Source organism: Mustela putorius, unplaced genomic scaffold (assembly GCF_011764305.1).
Source record: "Mustela putorius furo isolate JIRA1106 unplaced genomic scaffold, ASM1176430v1.1 tig00003988_pilon_pilon_pilon, whole genome shotgun sequence".
Taxonomy (NCBI): Eukaryota; Metazoa; Chordata; class Mammalia; order Carnivora; family Mustelidae; genus Mustela; species Mustela putorius.
Window position 1 is genome coordinate 17089975 of NW_025422127.1, and position 15686 is coordinate 17105660.

The following is a 15686-nucleotide window of genomic DNA, read 5'->3' on the forward strand; positions in this document are numbered from 1 at the left end:
AGAGTTAAGCTGGAACAGTGTGAGCATCTTAAAAGAAATAATGATAGTGTTCGAGTAGAGTCCATTGAAAAGAATCAGAATCCATGGACCCTAGTGATAGAGCTAACATTTAAAAAAAAGAAACAAAAAACAGTTATAGGGGTGCCTGGGTGGCTCAGTCATTGTCTGCCTTTGGTTCAAGTCATGATCCCAGGGCCCTGGGATGGAGTCCCACATGGAGTTCCCTGCTTGACGGGGAGCCTGCTTCTCCCTCTCCCACTCCCACTGCTTGTATTCTCTGTCAAATAAATAAAATCTTAAAAAAAAAAAAAGTTATTCAAAATGCCACAAAGACCGATTTCAGACCACCGTTGGTTTCACAGCAGGTGACTATTTGTTGCTTGCTAGTGCAGACGGCCTCCAGCAGGCCATGATCCATGTGCCCTGCCCCACCTCCCACCCCCGCCCCATGTGATGCACAAAGGACAAAGCATCCCTTCTGAGGCCTTTCCCCTGAAAATGTATAAATTGGAATCTCTTCAGAAGGAAACATTACATAGACGTGAAATGAGACACACTCTACCAAATAATTGTTTGTACTCTTCAAAAATGTCAAGGTCACAAAAGACAAGGAAGACTGATGAACTGTCCCAGAGTAGAGAGACAAGAGAGAGCAAAACTAAGTGTAATATGTGATCCTGGGTTCAGTCTTTAAGATCTTTCTGGGCCAGAAAAGAAATATGCCCAGAAGGGCCAGAGCCGGATGGTATTATCTAATCAATGTTAATTTCCTACTTTGGGTGGTTATACTGTGATTACATAGGAGAATGACACCATCTTTGGTAAATGTGCATGGCAGTGTTTACAAGTAATGGGTCATAATGCTATCTTAGGTCTCAATTGGTTAGAAAAAATAGGATCTATTATGCAGACATTGAAAGAGATACAGAGACAAACCATAAGAGACTTAATCTCAGGAAACAAACTGAGGGCTGCTTGGGGGGTAGGAGGGAGGGGGTGGCTGTGTGATGGACACTGGGGAGGGTATGCGCTATGGGGACAGTGCTGTGAATTGTGTAAGACTGATGAATCACAGACCTGCACCCCTGAAACAAATAATACATTATATGTTAATTTTAAAACAAGAGATACAGATATATATGCAGAGAGAAGGGTATAGCAAATGTTGTAAATGTCAATAATTGGCGAACCTAGACAAGGAGTATGTTAGAGTTCTTTGTACTATTGTTGTGAGTTTTCTGAAGGTTGAAACCTTCATTACTTCAAGATAAAAAGAAAAATGTTCCATGGTTTTCCCTAAGGCTGGATCCCAAATTCTCACCTGCTGGGAAACAGGATGATTTGCATCTCCAACAACATTCCCTCAGTTTGAGAAGTCTCCCTGTCCTTCCCTGGGAGCTATGCCAGCTGATGAAAAGTTCCAGGATGGAGCTAGACTGGGGCATTCATCAGGGGCCAGATAATAGGGACTTATACAATAAGCCTGGCATGTCAGGGACTCTTGGTGTCCCTGGCCATTACGTTTTTCCAGACCAGACAATTCACCTGACAAAGAAGGAAAAACCATTTAACCTTATTCCAATAAATAAATAAATATAGACTATATAATTCAAATTACAAAATATGTTTAACAGAAGGTTTTGCTTCAGATTTCCGTTAAATAAGTAGCAAGGCCCCAGGTGCAGCATGATTTCATTTACAAAAATTCAATTAACACACGAGTTCTCCCCAAAAACATATGTCAGGGTAACTTCTGGGAAGTCCTACAGGAGGAATAAGTGAAATCAGATTTAACGACTCAACTCCTGGCAGAAATATTACTTAGTTCCAAGGGGGTTACAACCTGTTTCTCAGATCTTCATAACTTAGCATCTGGTTCTGTTGATGTTTCTAGTTCACTGTTAGGACTTGGCCTCTTGAACCAGGCATGAAGACAAGAATAGTAGCTGGTTTAATTTGCCAAATCAGAGATCACACCAAGCCCAGGCCAGAGACCTTACACTCCTGGGAGAACTCTAAGTCATGACAACTTGCTGCAGAAGTCCATTCTGCTACGTTCCACTTTCACCATTTATTAAATTTAAGTCAGCTGAGTTGGGACCTATATTATGGGATTGGCTAAGGCAATAAATCAAAGACTGTCAGAATTAGACAGGATCTTAAAAATCATCTTGTACCATCTGGGTACGAGCCTGTGGTTGAGGATCCCTAATCAGCAAGACTCTTTCCAGTGTCATGAACCAAACAGTGATAAACCACTCATGAAGAGACAGTGGGCTGCTGCCTTTTAGCTCAGGTGCAGGTGATGGGTGATGGATGAGAAGACATTTGAATCCCCCTGCAACATCTAAGGAATTCTTTCATCCTCCTTCACCTCCTTTAGTCAAGTAAAGACAAGGCTGGCGTCTTGCTTTCCTTCTCCTGAAGACCAGGCCAGGTGCCAGAATTTGATCACATGAGGTCTTTTCTTAGGGGAGCCTTGGCTTTGTTCCCTCCTGCTTAAGCAACCAGCTCAATACCTACAAGTTATACCCATTTCATTCAACTTATCTTTTATTGAGTACTGACCAGGTTTGGGGCATGGAGCTAGGCTCTGGGTTCACAGTGTGCATGAAACAATCATTAGTACCTGCCTACACAGAGTTTACAGTCTAAGGGAGGGAGACTATAAACACAGAAATAAATATATAATTACAAATTACAGTAAGAGTCATGAAGGGGAAAAGCAAGGTGCCATGAGAGATATTAATATGTTAGGGGTCTAGAAAACTTCTCTGAGACAGTGACATTAAAGGTGAGCCCTGAAGGATGAGCAGGAGTTAGTTAGACAAAGTGGAAAGAAAGAATATCCCAGGCAGAGAGAATGGGAGAAGACTCTGATGCAGCATAGAGTTCAAGATATTTGAGAAACAAAGGACCAGTGTGGCCAGAATCTGGTACAATCAGAGGGACCGGAGTAGGATGATGCTGGAAGGGATTCAGGTTAAAAAGGAAGCTATGTGCCCTGCTGAAACATTTGAATTTTCATAAGTGCACTGACTTGTAAGCAATGGAGTAAGGTGATTTAATTTAATTTTTAAAAAGTCATTGCTCTGGGGGCTCTTGGGTGGCTCAGTGGGTTAAAGCCTCTGCCTTTGGATCAGGTCATGATCCCAGAGTCCTGGAATCGAGCCTGAGTCAGGCTTTCTGCTCAGCAAGGAGCCTGCTTCCTCCTCTCTCTCTGCCTGCCTCTCTCCCTACCTGTGATCTCTGTCAAATAAATAAAATCTTAAAAAAAAAAAGTCATTGCTTTGCAAAAATTGAAAGGAAGAAGGCAAAAAAAAAAAAAAAAAAAAGAAAGAAAAGAAAGAAGAGATCAATTAAGAGGCTATTATAACTCAGACAAGAAGTGATAGTGGCTTGAACTCAGCCAATAGCAATAGAGATAGAGATACGTGGAGGATTCAAGATACATTTGGATGTAGGGACCAAGTGGAGAGAACAGTATCAAGAAATTCACTGAAAAATTCTACGTAGAGAAGCTGGGTGGAATGGAAGGAGGTCCCATTTACCAAGATGAGAAAGTCCAGGAAAAAGTTGAAAGGGAAGAGATTGTGAGTTCAGAATTGCACACAGTAGGTTTCTGAAATTCTTGTGACCCTTCCAAGTGAATAAATATATTGGGAATCATCAGCAAATAAATGGTATTTAAAAGCGAAGGAGTGGATGAGACTATCTAGGAAAAGACTATAGAGTGAGAGAGAAGAAGAGAGAAGCAGAGACATAACAGAGGAGAGGCAAAACTAAGCCCCAAGGAAATGCAACACAGAGATCTGAGAGAGAAGAGCATCTGGAAAAGGGACCCTGGGAGCAACTGCCAGAGAGAAAGGAGAAACCAAAAGAGTTGATGTCACTGAGGTTGAGAGAAAAGAATATTTCAAAAAGATTAGTTTGGTAGACTGTTTGAGTGTTTCTGAGAGGTCAAGCAATGTAGAGACCATTGATGACAAGTCAGTTTTGATAAAGAAATGGAGGTAGAGGGGCACTTGGGGGGCTCAGTCGTTAAGTGTCTGCCTTCGTCTCAGGTCATGATCCCAGGGTCCTAGGATGGAGTCCCACATCGGGTTCCCTGCTCAGTGGGAAGCCTGCTTCTCCCTCTCCTACTCCCTCTGCTTGTGCCCCCCCACCCACCCCATCAAATAAAATAAAATAAAAAAGAAATGGAGGTAGAAACTATACTGGAGTGGGTTCAAGAATGAATGATAGAAGGTGAAAACAGCTTGCAGAGGGAAGCAGAGGAACAGGGTAATAAATGGCTATCTTCTCACTTTGGCCTCCTAGCCAGGTCGGCTACAAACTTAGTCCATCTTTCCTCCCAGGTTTTCATGGCAGCCTTTTTCTCAGTATCCAACAAGGTGCTGAACCTACAAGAGAAAAGGCACTCAGGTCAGGAGAGAAAAGCTGAGGGAAAAGCTGAGGGGGTCTCAGATGTTTGCAGAGCACATTTCTCCCCAGTCCAAGAGCAATAAGGAAACAGAGGCAATGTAAAAAACAAACAAACAAGCAAGCAAAAAACCATAAAAAACCTTCCAGACCTCTTCCCCAAAACTCTAAGAGAGATAAACACAAGTCATAGGGCAGAAGAGGGAGTTGGGGATCTGGGAAGTACACAAGATACTCACTTGATAGAGTTCATAGCCAGCTGTTTAAGGGTCCTCAGATCAGCTGCCATTCCCCCAATGCCCATGAAGGCCTCATAGAAATCATAGGATAAGCCTTTGGCACCAAAGACAGCTGGGTCATCAGAGCTGACCACCATGGGGTACCCAGTGGCCATCAGAACAGCAGCAGGGTGATTTCTCAAGTCAGACACCAGTTTCAGAACCTGCCAATAAGAGGCAAAGGAGGACAAACTTTGACCATAAAAAGAGCTGTCCCAAGAGAGGCAAGACCCTGAGGATAACCAGCTCCTTTCTTACCCTCATCATCCCTGACTACTGGAATGACTTCTGGGCACAACACAGAAATAGAGCCAGGCCTTGTGTTCTTCCTAATTTTTTCCAGGTTTCTTTACCACCACAAACATTTGGTCTCTCTCTTGGTCTGGCTCAGAGCTGCTCTCCTGAACACAGGAAGATAGACAGGTGCACAAGAACCCCAAGCAACTGTGAAAACAGCAGTATCCCATAGCCCCTCCCACTTCACTAGGCTTCCTCACTGTCCCTTTAGCTTTATCTTTAGCTTTGCCCAAAATTCCACACCACTGGGGACCCTCACTGCTGCCTCATTGTTATGAATGGGTTAAGCAAGAGGCCATTCCTAAATAACTTACTAATCGGAGTGAGACAGTGGAGGAATACCAAAAACAGGTGAGCTGAGGAGCAAGAAATTATACAGGAAAGTTTGGGAAATCAGAACAGAGGCTGAGATTGGAGGGTTGGTCGCATGGATCACACATACCTGGTTGGAGATGGGACAGACTTCCATGGGGATGTTCTTCTTCCAGGAGTCAGCCCAGACTGCTGGGTGTTTGGTCAAAGCAAATCCATGGCCAATCCTGGTAGAGTTCAGTATTAGAGCATCCAGAAGATTTCTATCTATGGAAGTACCCTGCCAGTCTGGGGGAAAGGGATAGTTTTTAGTCAAATGGATCTGGCCCATAGACCATACTCAGATAAACACTTCCAATCCCCAAGCAAGAAAAAGAACACACAAATGTGCATGCACAAGTGTGCGTGCGTGCGCGCATACACACACACACACAAACACACACACAATTTTCTTGGTAACAATGCTAGCAAAAGGTAATAAAAGCCTTTATTTTATGTATGTATATACCAGATGAGGAAGTTAAAACTTAAACAGACTTTATAAATTGAAGGAGTGTACTCAATTAAGTATTACTAGGTTTCGAACCTTGGTCTGTCTGACTCCACAGTCTATCTTCTTTCTTTCCATTTGTTTGTTTCAAGAGCGATTTCTTGGGAACTTTGTTTATTATCTTTACAATAATGTGTTGCAAACTCTCCATATAATTACTTGGATGTACCTACTCAATTTGTATCTTCACCAATTCGAACTGCAACATCGACTACAAGATCACAATGACCAGCAAGGTGGTGGCAGGTACTGCTTATTTACCAGCCAGCCCCACTGTATCTTTCTTGCCGGCAGGGCTTTCTTTGGAGGGTGAAAATTACAGGTCCTGACTCTGCTGGCTTCCCTTGCAGCTAGAATAGTCCTAATGCTGGCATGGAAGGTAATTGGTGGAGAGCTCTTGGGCTTCTTCCCTGATAAAAGAGATGCCCTGGAGCAAATATCTTGATTCTTGCTTCACTGAATTGGTTACACCTAAATGTAACTTGACTATCTGACAACCAAGTACAGTGAACCCCTGGATTTGAAGAGGAAAGCAGAGGTCACTTATTATGTAAAATAATAGGTGACTCAGTCGGTTAAGTGATTACCTTTGGCTCAGAATATGATCTCGGGGTCCAAAACAGATGATCCAAAATAGATGACCTTGTTGCAAAACCTATTAAATGTGCATATTCCATTCCTGGAAGCCAAAAGCATTCTAACTGATCTACATGTAAAATATGAAAATTCTAGGTTTTTTAAATTATTTTTTATTTTTTTAAAGATTTTATTTATTTATTTCACAGACAGAGATCACAGGTAGGCAGAGAGGCAGGCAGAGAGAGAGAGGGGGAAGCAGGCTCCCTGCTAAGCAGAGAGCCCGATTCGGGGTTTAATTCCGGGACCCTGGGATCATGACATGAGCTGAAGGCAGAGGCTTTAACCCATTGAGACACCCAGGCACCCCAATAAATCCTTTTTAAGAATAACTTATTTATTTATTTGAGAGAGAGAGAGTGAGGATAAGCCAGGAGAAGAAAAGAGGGAAAGGGAGAAGCAGACTCCCTGCCCACTGAGCAGCGAGCCTGATGCAGGACTCGATCCTGGGACTCCAGGATCATGACCTGAGCCAAAGGCAGGTGCTTAACTGACTGAGCCACCCAGGCACCCCAGATCACTTTTGTTTTATTTTATTTAATTTTTTGAAAGATTTTATTTATTTATTTGAGAGAAAAAGAGAACACATGAGAAGGGGGAGTGGTAGAGGGCGAGGGAAAAGCAGGCTCCGCTGAGTGGGGAGCCCAACATGGGGCTCAATCCCAGGACTCTGGGATCATGACCTGAGCTAAAGGCAGATGCTTAACCAACTGAGCCACACAGGCACCCCTCTTCTTTTTTAATTTTTTTTTTAATTTTATTTATTTGCTTAACAGATAGAGATCACAAGTAGGCAGAGAGGCAAGCAGAGAAAGAAGAGGAAGCAGGCTCCCTGCTGAGCAGAGAGCCCGATGTAGGGCTCCATCCCAGAACCCTGAGATCATGACCTGAGCCGAAGGCAGAGGCTTAACCCACTGAGCCACCCAGGTGCCCCTCTTCCTTTTTAAAAATAAGAACATGACTCTTGGTAATAGTATTAATACCCTGTATTTCTCCTGGCAAAATCCTCTCTTAGGGCCATGCATCTTAGAATGTGGTTAGATCCTGGTACAGTGTTTCATACTGTTGAAATTATTTCACACAGGTAAGTATGGTTTTTCCAACTAGACCACAAGCTCTTAACGGTTAACAACCCCTAGCCCTTATCACATCCCCACAAACAATTCTTCAAATCTCCTACAAATCTGATCTAAATTGGATCCAAATGACTTAAAATGTCAGGGAAAAAGAGATTAATGCACACGGACCCTTCCTCTGAGAGGTGGTGTGATAAACGAAGGGTTGAGCCTGGTTGTGAAATTCAAGCCCCCACTACTCTTCACTTCTAAGGATGACAGGTGCCTAAGGCACTCAGGGACACCAGGTGAGACACAGCAGCAAGTTTTCCTCCTGACATCTTCATTTTGACCTGGAATTGCAGCCATGATCTGGGATTCCCTTGGCTTAGGGTTTACATATTTTAAGGACTGTAAAATGGGAAGGTCTCAGAGATGACCCATGAGCCTGTAGAGTGAGCTTTGGGGAACAAAGCTGTGGCTAGGCTAATGGCATTTCAGAAACAATAGCAGTGGGGACAGCTTGAGCTGGGGTCTCCTGTTCAGCACTGACAAGTGTGGACAGAGCCTCCTAGCTACTAGTGCAGGCCTGGTTCTAGACTCCTGTGTGACTTTGGACGAGTGCATTAATTTCTTAAGCACAATTTGCTCATTATAAAATGGAGATCATCAGAAAGGGCTCAAATTTAAACTCCACTAATGACCAGCTCCTTACCTTTGGACCAACCACTCTGTGTTTGGAGACTTGGGCTTTTCACCTATAAAATGGGAAGGGTGCCTGGGTGGCTCAATTGGATAAGCACCCTACTCTTGATTTCAGCTCAGGTCATGATCTCAGGGTCATGATCTCAGGGTCTTGAGATGGTACCTGCTGTCCAGCTCTGCATTCAGCGGGGAGTCTGCTTGAGATTCTCTCTCCCTCTCCCTTTGCCTCTCCCACCCAAAGAAATAAATATTTTAAATAAAATAAAATAGGGATTAAAAACACCTTCCCAGCAGGACCAGGGTGAAAATTAGAAATAATACATGTGGGGCACCTATGTGGCTCAGTAGGTTAAGCATCTGCCTTTGGCTCAGTTCATGATCTCAGGGTCCTGGGATCGAGCCCCACATTGGGCTCCCTTCTCTTCAGGGGGCCTGCTTTTCCCTGCCCCTCTGCCTGCTGCTCTCCCTACTTGCATACTCTCTCTGTCAAATAAATAAATAAAATCTTAAAAAAAAAAAAGAAAAGAAAAGAAGGGGCACCTAAGTGGCTCAGTGGTTAAAGCCTCTGCCTTCAGTTCAGGTCATGATCCTGGGGTCCTGGGATCGAGCCCCATGTCGGCTTCTCTGCTCAGCAGGGAGCCTGCTTTTGCCTCTCTCTGTGCCTGCCTCTCTGCCTACTTGTGATTTTGGTCTGTCAAATAAATAAATAAAATCTTTAAGAAAAGAAAAAAGAAATAGAGGCGCCTGGGTGGCTCAGTGGGTTAAAGCCTCTGCCTTTTCGGCTCGGGTCGTGATCCCAGGATCCTGGGATGGAGCCCTGCATCGGGGTTCTGCTCAGCAGAGAGCCTGTTTCCCCTCCTTCTCCATCTGCCTGTCTCTCTGCCTGCTTGTGATCTCTGTCAAACAAAAAAATAAATAAATAAATCTTTAAAAAAAAAAGAAAGAAAGAAAGAATGTATGTAAAGATACTGTTATTATCATTGTTATTCCTTCTCCAGGGGTTGCCATTAGGATTAAGTGAAATAATGCATATGAAATTAACAAGTGCCACAAAAAGACTATCAATAATACTAATACTGCCCCAGAATTCTATCAGTTCTCTTGAATGAGGAGCCGCCCTCCTATCCATCACCTCCTTTGTTCTGCTTGTCTTCAGATGGCTCACCTGTCTCTCCAGCATGGAAAAAGTAAGGCAGTTTAATGCCCTGCAAGATGGGTATCATCAAAGCCTTCCTGTAGTCATACAAGGTATGGCCAGTGTCCTCACGCCCCACCTGCAGGACAGAGAGGAGGGGACATGGAGCCATCTGCTTGGTCCATGCCTCAGCTGTCACTACAACAAAATTATACTTCTCAAACTAAACCACACATACCCCCAGGGCTTTGTAGCTATGTGCCAAGAGGAAGTGCGCTTTAGGATAACAAGCATATCTCCTTCAGAATGCTGATTTTAATTTGTTGGGGGGGGCCGACAAAGACACATTTTTATAATAAGTCAAATACGGATATTCAACGTAGTAGAATGGAGTGCAGGCTCGCAATAGAGCTGGAACTTGTGAGTAGATCCCTTTGAACAACTACCTAGCCCCCTTCCAACCCTAATTTCCCTCTAGGGCTTGTCCATTACAGCCCTTGTAGGGACTGTTCTGGAAGGTCTATACTAGAGGTGCTCTTTCCCAGCCTCCTTTGTCCGTGCTGCACGCAGAGGGAAGAGGTGAGATGAGAGGGCCTTCTGCCCCATTCAGGAGAGGCCAGACCCTTTGAGCAACCCCCAGGGATCCCAGGAGGGCATCCCGGGTCCAAACAAAATCAGTCTTTGAAATCCATTCCTGAGCTCTGGATGGTCTGAAAACAGGAGCTTAAGCATAGACTCAGGTAAAATGTACAGATTCTGTAAGAGGGAGTCAGGAGCACCTTTTAGCCAGTTAGTTCAAACTACTTGACCTTCCCTAACAAGATTTAATGAGTTGTCCTCTGGGAAGTGTGCCCTGGCTGGCAGAACCTGGTGATGGATTTTATTTGGTGGAGGGGCAGAGGACAGTTTTGCCCAAGGCTAGCCCCATCTCTGCTTCCAGTCCTCCTCTTACACTCCCCTGTCATGTGCTCTGGTTTTAAGAGCCAACCGTGGGTGGGCAACGTGGGCTAGAAAAAGGGCGGAGGGCAGGGGAATGGGAGTAAGCCCACCATTCCTGCCCAACCTCCTTGAATTCTCCTTATTCTGCAACTCCCCCTTTCAGCCTTCTGGCCCTTTCTGCTCCCCTTTCTCTTGTGACTACAGGCCCCCAGAGAAGGTCAGTGCTAAACTCTGGCCAGGCCTGTGCCTCTACAGAGTGCTTCCATGGGAGCCAACAAGGCCTACGGGAAGAGCTGCCTGCAGGGCCCTGCTCTCAGACAGCTTCGTCATGCAGTCCGTTACCAGGTCAAAGCCTGCCACCATCCTGGGGAATGTGGCCCGAAGCATCATAGCTGTTTGGACGGATTTCATGATGAAGGACACATTTTTTAATCTGCGAGAGAGAGAGAGAGAGAAGCAGGGGCAACAGCGTGACTTGGCGTTGGTGCTGCTGTGTACCCCAGAGTGGCTCTGCCAGTGCTTGGACCTGGGCCGGGTCAGGGTACTCAGCAACCACTCCCCATCGCCCATGTGACCCTCTCCTGACTAGGCCATCGTGACTCCTGCCAGGGGCTACCTCTGAGAGATGCTTCACCCAAACTCAACCCTATCGAGGACTCTGGCTTGCTCCAGGATGACCCACAGTGTCTGAAAGGCAAGACCCATGGCATATGCTTCATTATCTACATTCGGATGAAGCAAAGAGGCCTTGTCCAAAACTTGCCCTGCCTCCCTGAGAGGATGGCTCCTGGAAGCGGGTGCAGTACAGAGCCTGGCTCTCTGTCCACTGGGAACCTAGGAAATGCAATAGATGACCAAGTCCCCATCAGGTCAGCAGGACCTGGCAATGATAGGTCCTTTGCCCCCAATTAATTCAGCAAGGCCCTGGGCACTCCAGAAACCCTATGACCGAACTTCTGTCTTCTCTTCGCACCCTCTTTGTTCCAGTCCAGGAAAAGGATGAGGCAAACAACGAGACAACAGAAGCACTGAAGGGAAAAGTCTGGTACATTTCTGTGACAGGACAAAGGTCTCTGCACAACAGCTGGCTCACTTGTCCCTCAGTGACAAAATTTCTGTGGGCCTAAATTTCTCCTGCCCCCTACGCCACATTGCTCACTCCCTCTCCTGCAGAGCTCTAAGGGAAGACGGAGGACCGATCAGCTGCAGCCCAGCCCTCGCATCCTCCTGCCATCGGCTCCCAGGTTGCCTCTGCGGGGAACCAGTGGGGCCCCAGCCTGCCAGCTCCATCCCGAATGACTAGCTCCCGCTCATGCATGGCCCCACTCCCAGCCCTCACAAAGAGGGAAGGGGATTCAGCGGGGATGGGGTGGGGAGGAGTCTGACTGCCCCCCAGAGCCCAGCCTCTAGGGTAAGCTGAGCAAATGGAGGAGAGTCCTGATTCCATGTGGTCTGCATTTGAGAACCCCGCATCTCCAGCCCAGTGCACAGTCACAGGCCTCAGACTGGTGGCCCTCTGACAGGAGGAAACAGCTGTCCTTCAGTATAATCAATAGGAAAATTCAGCTTTAAAGCTTTCTGTGCTTGCTTGGGGGAAGAGTGGGTCCTTGTTCATGCTACCAGGTCCCACATACATGCTCCTGTGGGGTGTCTACACACAGACTCTGAGATAGCGGTCCCTCAGGGTTGGGTCACCAGTCAAGGCCTTGCACACAGCCATCACCCACGGATGACATTAAGCAGAACCCCAGAGGCAAACTGAAACAAGGAAATGAGCCAGTTATCTGAACACATAGGCCAGAACATATCCCAGGCCAACATGGGGCCTAGAATTAATAAGGAAAATTGCCATAGGTCTTCATTTAAGCTCAGTGGCAAAGATTCGAACTAGAAGTGACTTTAGAGGTAGATGTTTGCACCCATGCATGAATGTACCCACTGAGTCCATGGTTCTTTGGCACAGGGTGTAGGTCTCTGATGCCAGCCTCCCTCTTTTTCCCTCTCTCCTCCCCTCTCTTCCTAGTGGCTCTGTCTGCATCCTATGCTCCCAAACCCTGCACTTCACCCATGTCCTCTCTCACCTGCGATCTGAATAAATGAGTTTGATTCCAATAAATCCAGGATGCTTTTTCGCAAACATATAAGCCACTTCTCTGTAAGTCCTCACTGACCACTCTTGGTTATGGATGGTCCCATTCAGTTCATATACCTGGGAAGGAAGCATGGTCATGATCAGACATCAAAGGTGAGCAAAACTTCATTCTCATTGCCAATAATCTCTAAAACCACGTTGGACTTTTCAATTTCCTTGCCTAGTGCCTTCAGCAGTCTCTGACATTTCTCAGAAGTCCTAGTCCTATCTGGGATAATGCTCTTGAACACCACAAAGTGGGCTGTCTGCCTGTCTCTTTCATTGCTGGGTCCTCGCACCTGGAACAGTGCCTAGTGCTCGATAGGCATGTGTGTAATGAATGACTAACAGGTCAGCGGGGGACAGCACCCACTTCATCTCCCTACTTTCCCATCCCTGAGGTGGACATGGTTAGGGGCAGAGTGAGAAGAGCCAGCAATGGACAGTGGGTAAGGCAAAGGGGAAGGAATGGGTAGAAAGAAGTCCCCTCTTTGGAGGTTGGGCCTCACGAAACCCACTGAGAGGCCAGAGAGCGTTGGTGTGGACATGTCCCCTGAAGCTCCCTCTGCCCTCCCCTGCCACTGGGTCAGCTCTCACCCCTGCAGTGATTGGCAGTTCAGGGTCAGGACAGGATGTGGGAGTTTTTTCCCAAGAGATTGTGGAGCGAGAGAAGATGGGAAGAAGTAATATGCAGAAGTCATTTCCATGAACATCAGTTAAAAACCTGCCATGGGCAAGGAACAAGGCTAGGTCCTGGAGGGGTAGACAAATGCTAGTAAGACAAGATGCCTCCTGCCCTTAAGGAGTTCCCGATTTAGTGGAAACAGGCTCTGTCCATATTTATGATATAAAGCAGGAAGAATTAAGTGCTAAATAGAGGTTTACAGGACCTCAGAAGGAAAGGGGCTTCCTTTGAACTGGGTAGGGTCAGAGACGCTTTCTAGGGGAACTGGCACTGAAGCATTGCTAGGCCTGTGTGCGAAGCAGTGGCCCTACAGGGAGCCAGACCTGCAGGGTCAGGGAGCAGAGGCTAACAGGCAGAGAGACAGAATGGAAGTCATGGAAGTCCACAACCTGCAGGAGAAAAGTCCTTTTCCCTCCCTGGGGTCTGATATCCTGGAGCTCGTCGTGTCCAGGAAGCTCTGCTCATTGCCCAGCCAGTCACTTGCTCACTCTCGCCAGCCCACAGGGCCTCCCTTTTCCCTCCTACCTGTACCCCGAGGTGTTGCCTTCTGTCTTGGGGCAGCCTCCCCAGCACCCTCTTCTCCCCAGGCCCACAGAGCAGCCTCTTGGCTCTTTTTCACCTCCAGGGGTCCTATTTTGCAGCCTGGCTTGGGGGAAGTGGGGTGGATGGGCAGCTCTTTCTAGCCCCTTCTCTTGGCCCCATTGGCCTTGGCTCTTTGGTTTCCTCTGCTGCTGCCCCAGTGAAGCCTGGCCTCTCACGCAATCCGCCACAAGGCTGCCTCAGCCAACTGGGCTTGGTAATGGCAGGTGGGCCTTCCCTGACTGCTTGGCCTAGGAGTGGACATTCTCAGGCTTACTGAAGGTTAGAGCTGAGCTGCCAGAACTTTCCAGAGGACAGAATCTTAGAAACTGCTAACTCAGTATCTAGTATAGCCTGTTACTACTATTAATATTGTTACCAAAGGGGATCAGAGTATGCCACCCTAAAATACGCTCCTTTTGCATAAGGATTACTTTGAGTGGAAAGCAATTAAGCAGCAAACACAGAGCTCTTTGCCCTCCTCCTATCTGCCTACAGGCAGGACCAACAGTTGCTGGTGAAGGTGCTCCCCCTCCTATCTCCCATACCAGAAGAACAAGGCTTATCACTGGAGACAGAAGGTCAGCACCTAGAGGAGTCTGCATAAGCAAACCTTACTATTATAACCCTTATCTTCTATGAGTGTCCCCCATATATTTCCCTCACCACAATTTACTGCCCCAGAAACCCAAACCCCTTTTCCTTTGTATTATCATTTCTCCACAATTTATCACCACTGGTTAAAATCATGTATAAGCTTCTGTTCTACCCACTTCTTTGGGTCTCACTTTTTTCTACAAGACCTCCATGCACACAAAAATTAAACCTTAACATCAAATACAATGTGTATGACTTTTCGCCTGTTAATGTGGCTTTTGTCAGTTTAATTTGCAGACCCCCAAAACAGAACCTTAAGAGGGTAAAGGAAAGTTACTTTCATCCTCTCCTCAAGCATTTTTTATTTTATTATTATTTTTTAAAGATATTATTAATTTATTTGACAGAGAGACACAGCGAGAGAGGGAACACAAGCAGATGGAGTGGAAGAGAGAGAAGCAGGCTTCTGGCTGAGCAGGGAGCCCAATGCAGGGCTAGATCCCAGGACCCCAGGACCATGACTGGAGCTGAAGGCCTAACAACTAAGCTACCCAGGCGACCCTTACCAAGGATTTTTTAAAAGAGAACTCTTCCTGCCGCTGATCAAAGCTTCAACATGGGGCACCTGGGTGGCTCAGTGAGTTAAGCCTCTGCCTTTGGCTCAGGTCATGATCTCAGGGTTTTAGGATCAAGCCCCACATTGGGCTCTCTCTCCCTGGAAGCAGGGAGTCTGCTTCCCCCTCTTTCTCTGCCTACTTGTGATCTCTCTCTCTGTCAAATAAATAATATCTTTTTAAAAAAGAAAACAAAAGCTTCAACAAACTTCCAGGTGCTCTGTTAGAATCTTCACATCTTTGATGCTCAAAGAACCTATATCCCGTACCCCAGCAGTACTCAAAGTGTAGTAAGGGAACCCCTGTGGGTCCCGTAGACTTTTCTAGGCAATCTGCAAAATTAAAAACTCTTTTTATAAAAGTTTTAACATATTATGTCTTTTTCATTCTCATTCTCTCACGAGTGCGCATAAATTTTCTGGAAGTTGTATCATATGTGACAATATTTCTCTGACAAATAATGGGTTATGTGCTTGTGCAGTCTTGTGTTTTGAAATTTTCTCAGTTAAATTTTTAACACAGGCTGGATTATACAGCAAAGAGTAGATATAATCCATATAAACAAAGTTCTTCGGGATCCTCCAAAATTTTTGAGTGTCAAATTTTGAGAACAATGCATTAAACAAACCGAGATTGATACTCGAAGTTGTCTTGGCATTCTCCAGCTGATTTGCAGAAGGGCAGAACAGAATTCTTCCTCATGCCTTGACTGCTGTGTCATTACTGAGTCACCTGCCCAGACACACCCACA

The 15686-nt window shown here is 46.0% G+C and overlaps 1 protein-coding gene across 3 annotated transcripts in view; it reads right to left on the reverse strand.

Annotated features, from left to right (window-relative positions):
• Positions 1-15686, reverse strand: part of ADA2 (adenosine deaminase 2) — a 34930-nt gene that overhangs the window by 4741 nt on the left and 14503 nt on the right. Inside the window, exons 6-12 of one of the 3 annotated variants that reach the window (XM_004773754.3) lie at positions 12411-12538; positions 10672-10762; positions 9421-9529; positions 5440-5597; positions 4662-4864; positions 4308-4403; positions 283-1545 (exon numbers count right to left, since the gene is read on the reverse strand). In XM_004773754.3, the coding sequence (XP_004773811.1) occupies positions 1542-1545; positions 4308-4403; positions 4662-4864; positions 5440-5597; positions 9421-9529; positions 10672-10762; positions 12411-12538 (789 nt within the window). In that variant the 3' untranslated portion in view covers positions 283-1541. Of the gene's footprint in view, positions 1-282; positions 1546-4307; positions 4404-4661; positions 4865-4887; positions 5102-5439; positions 5598-9420; positions 9530-10671; positions 10763-12410; positions 12539-15686 lie in introns of those variants that run through there. The other 2 variants (XM_004773753.3, XM_045071596.1) reach the window with 2 other exon arrangements.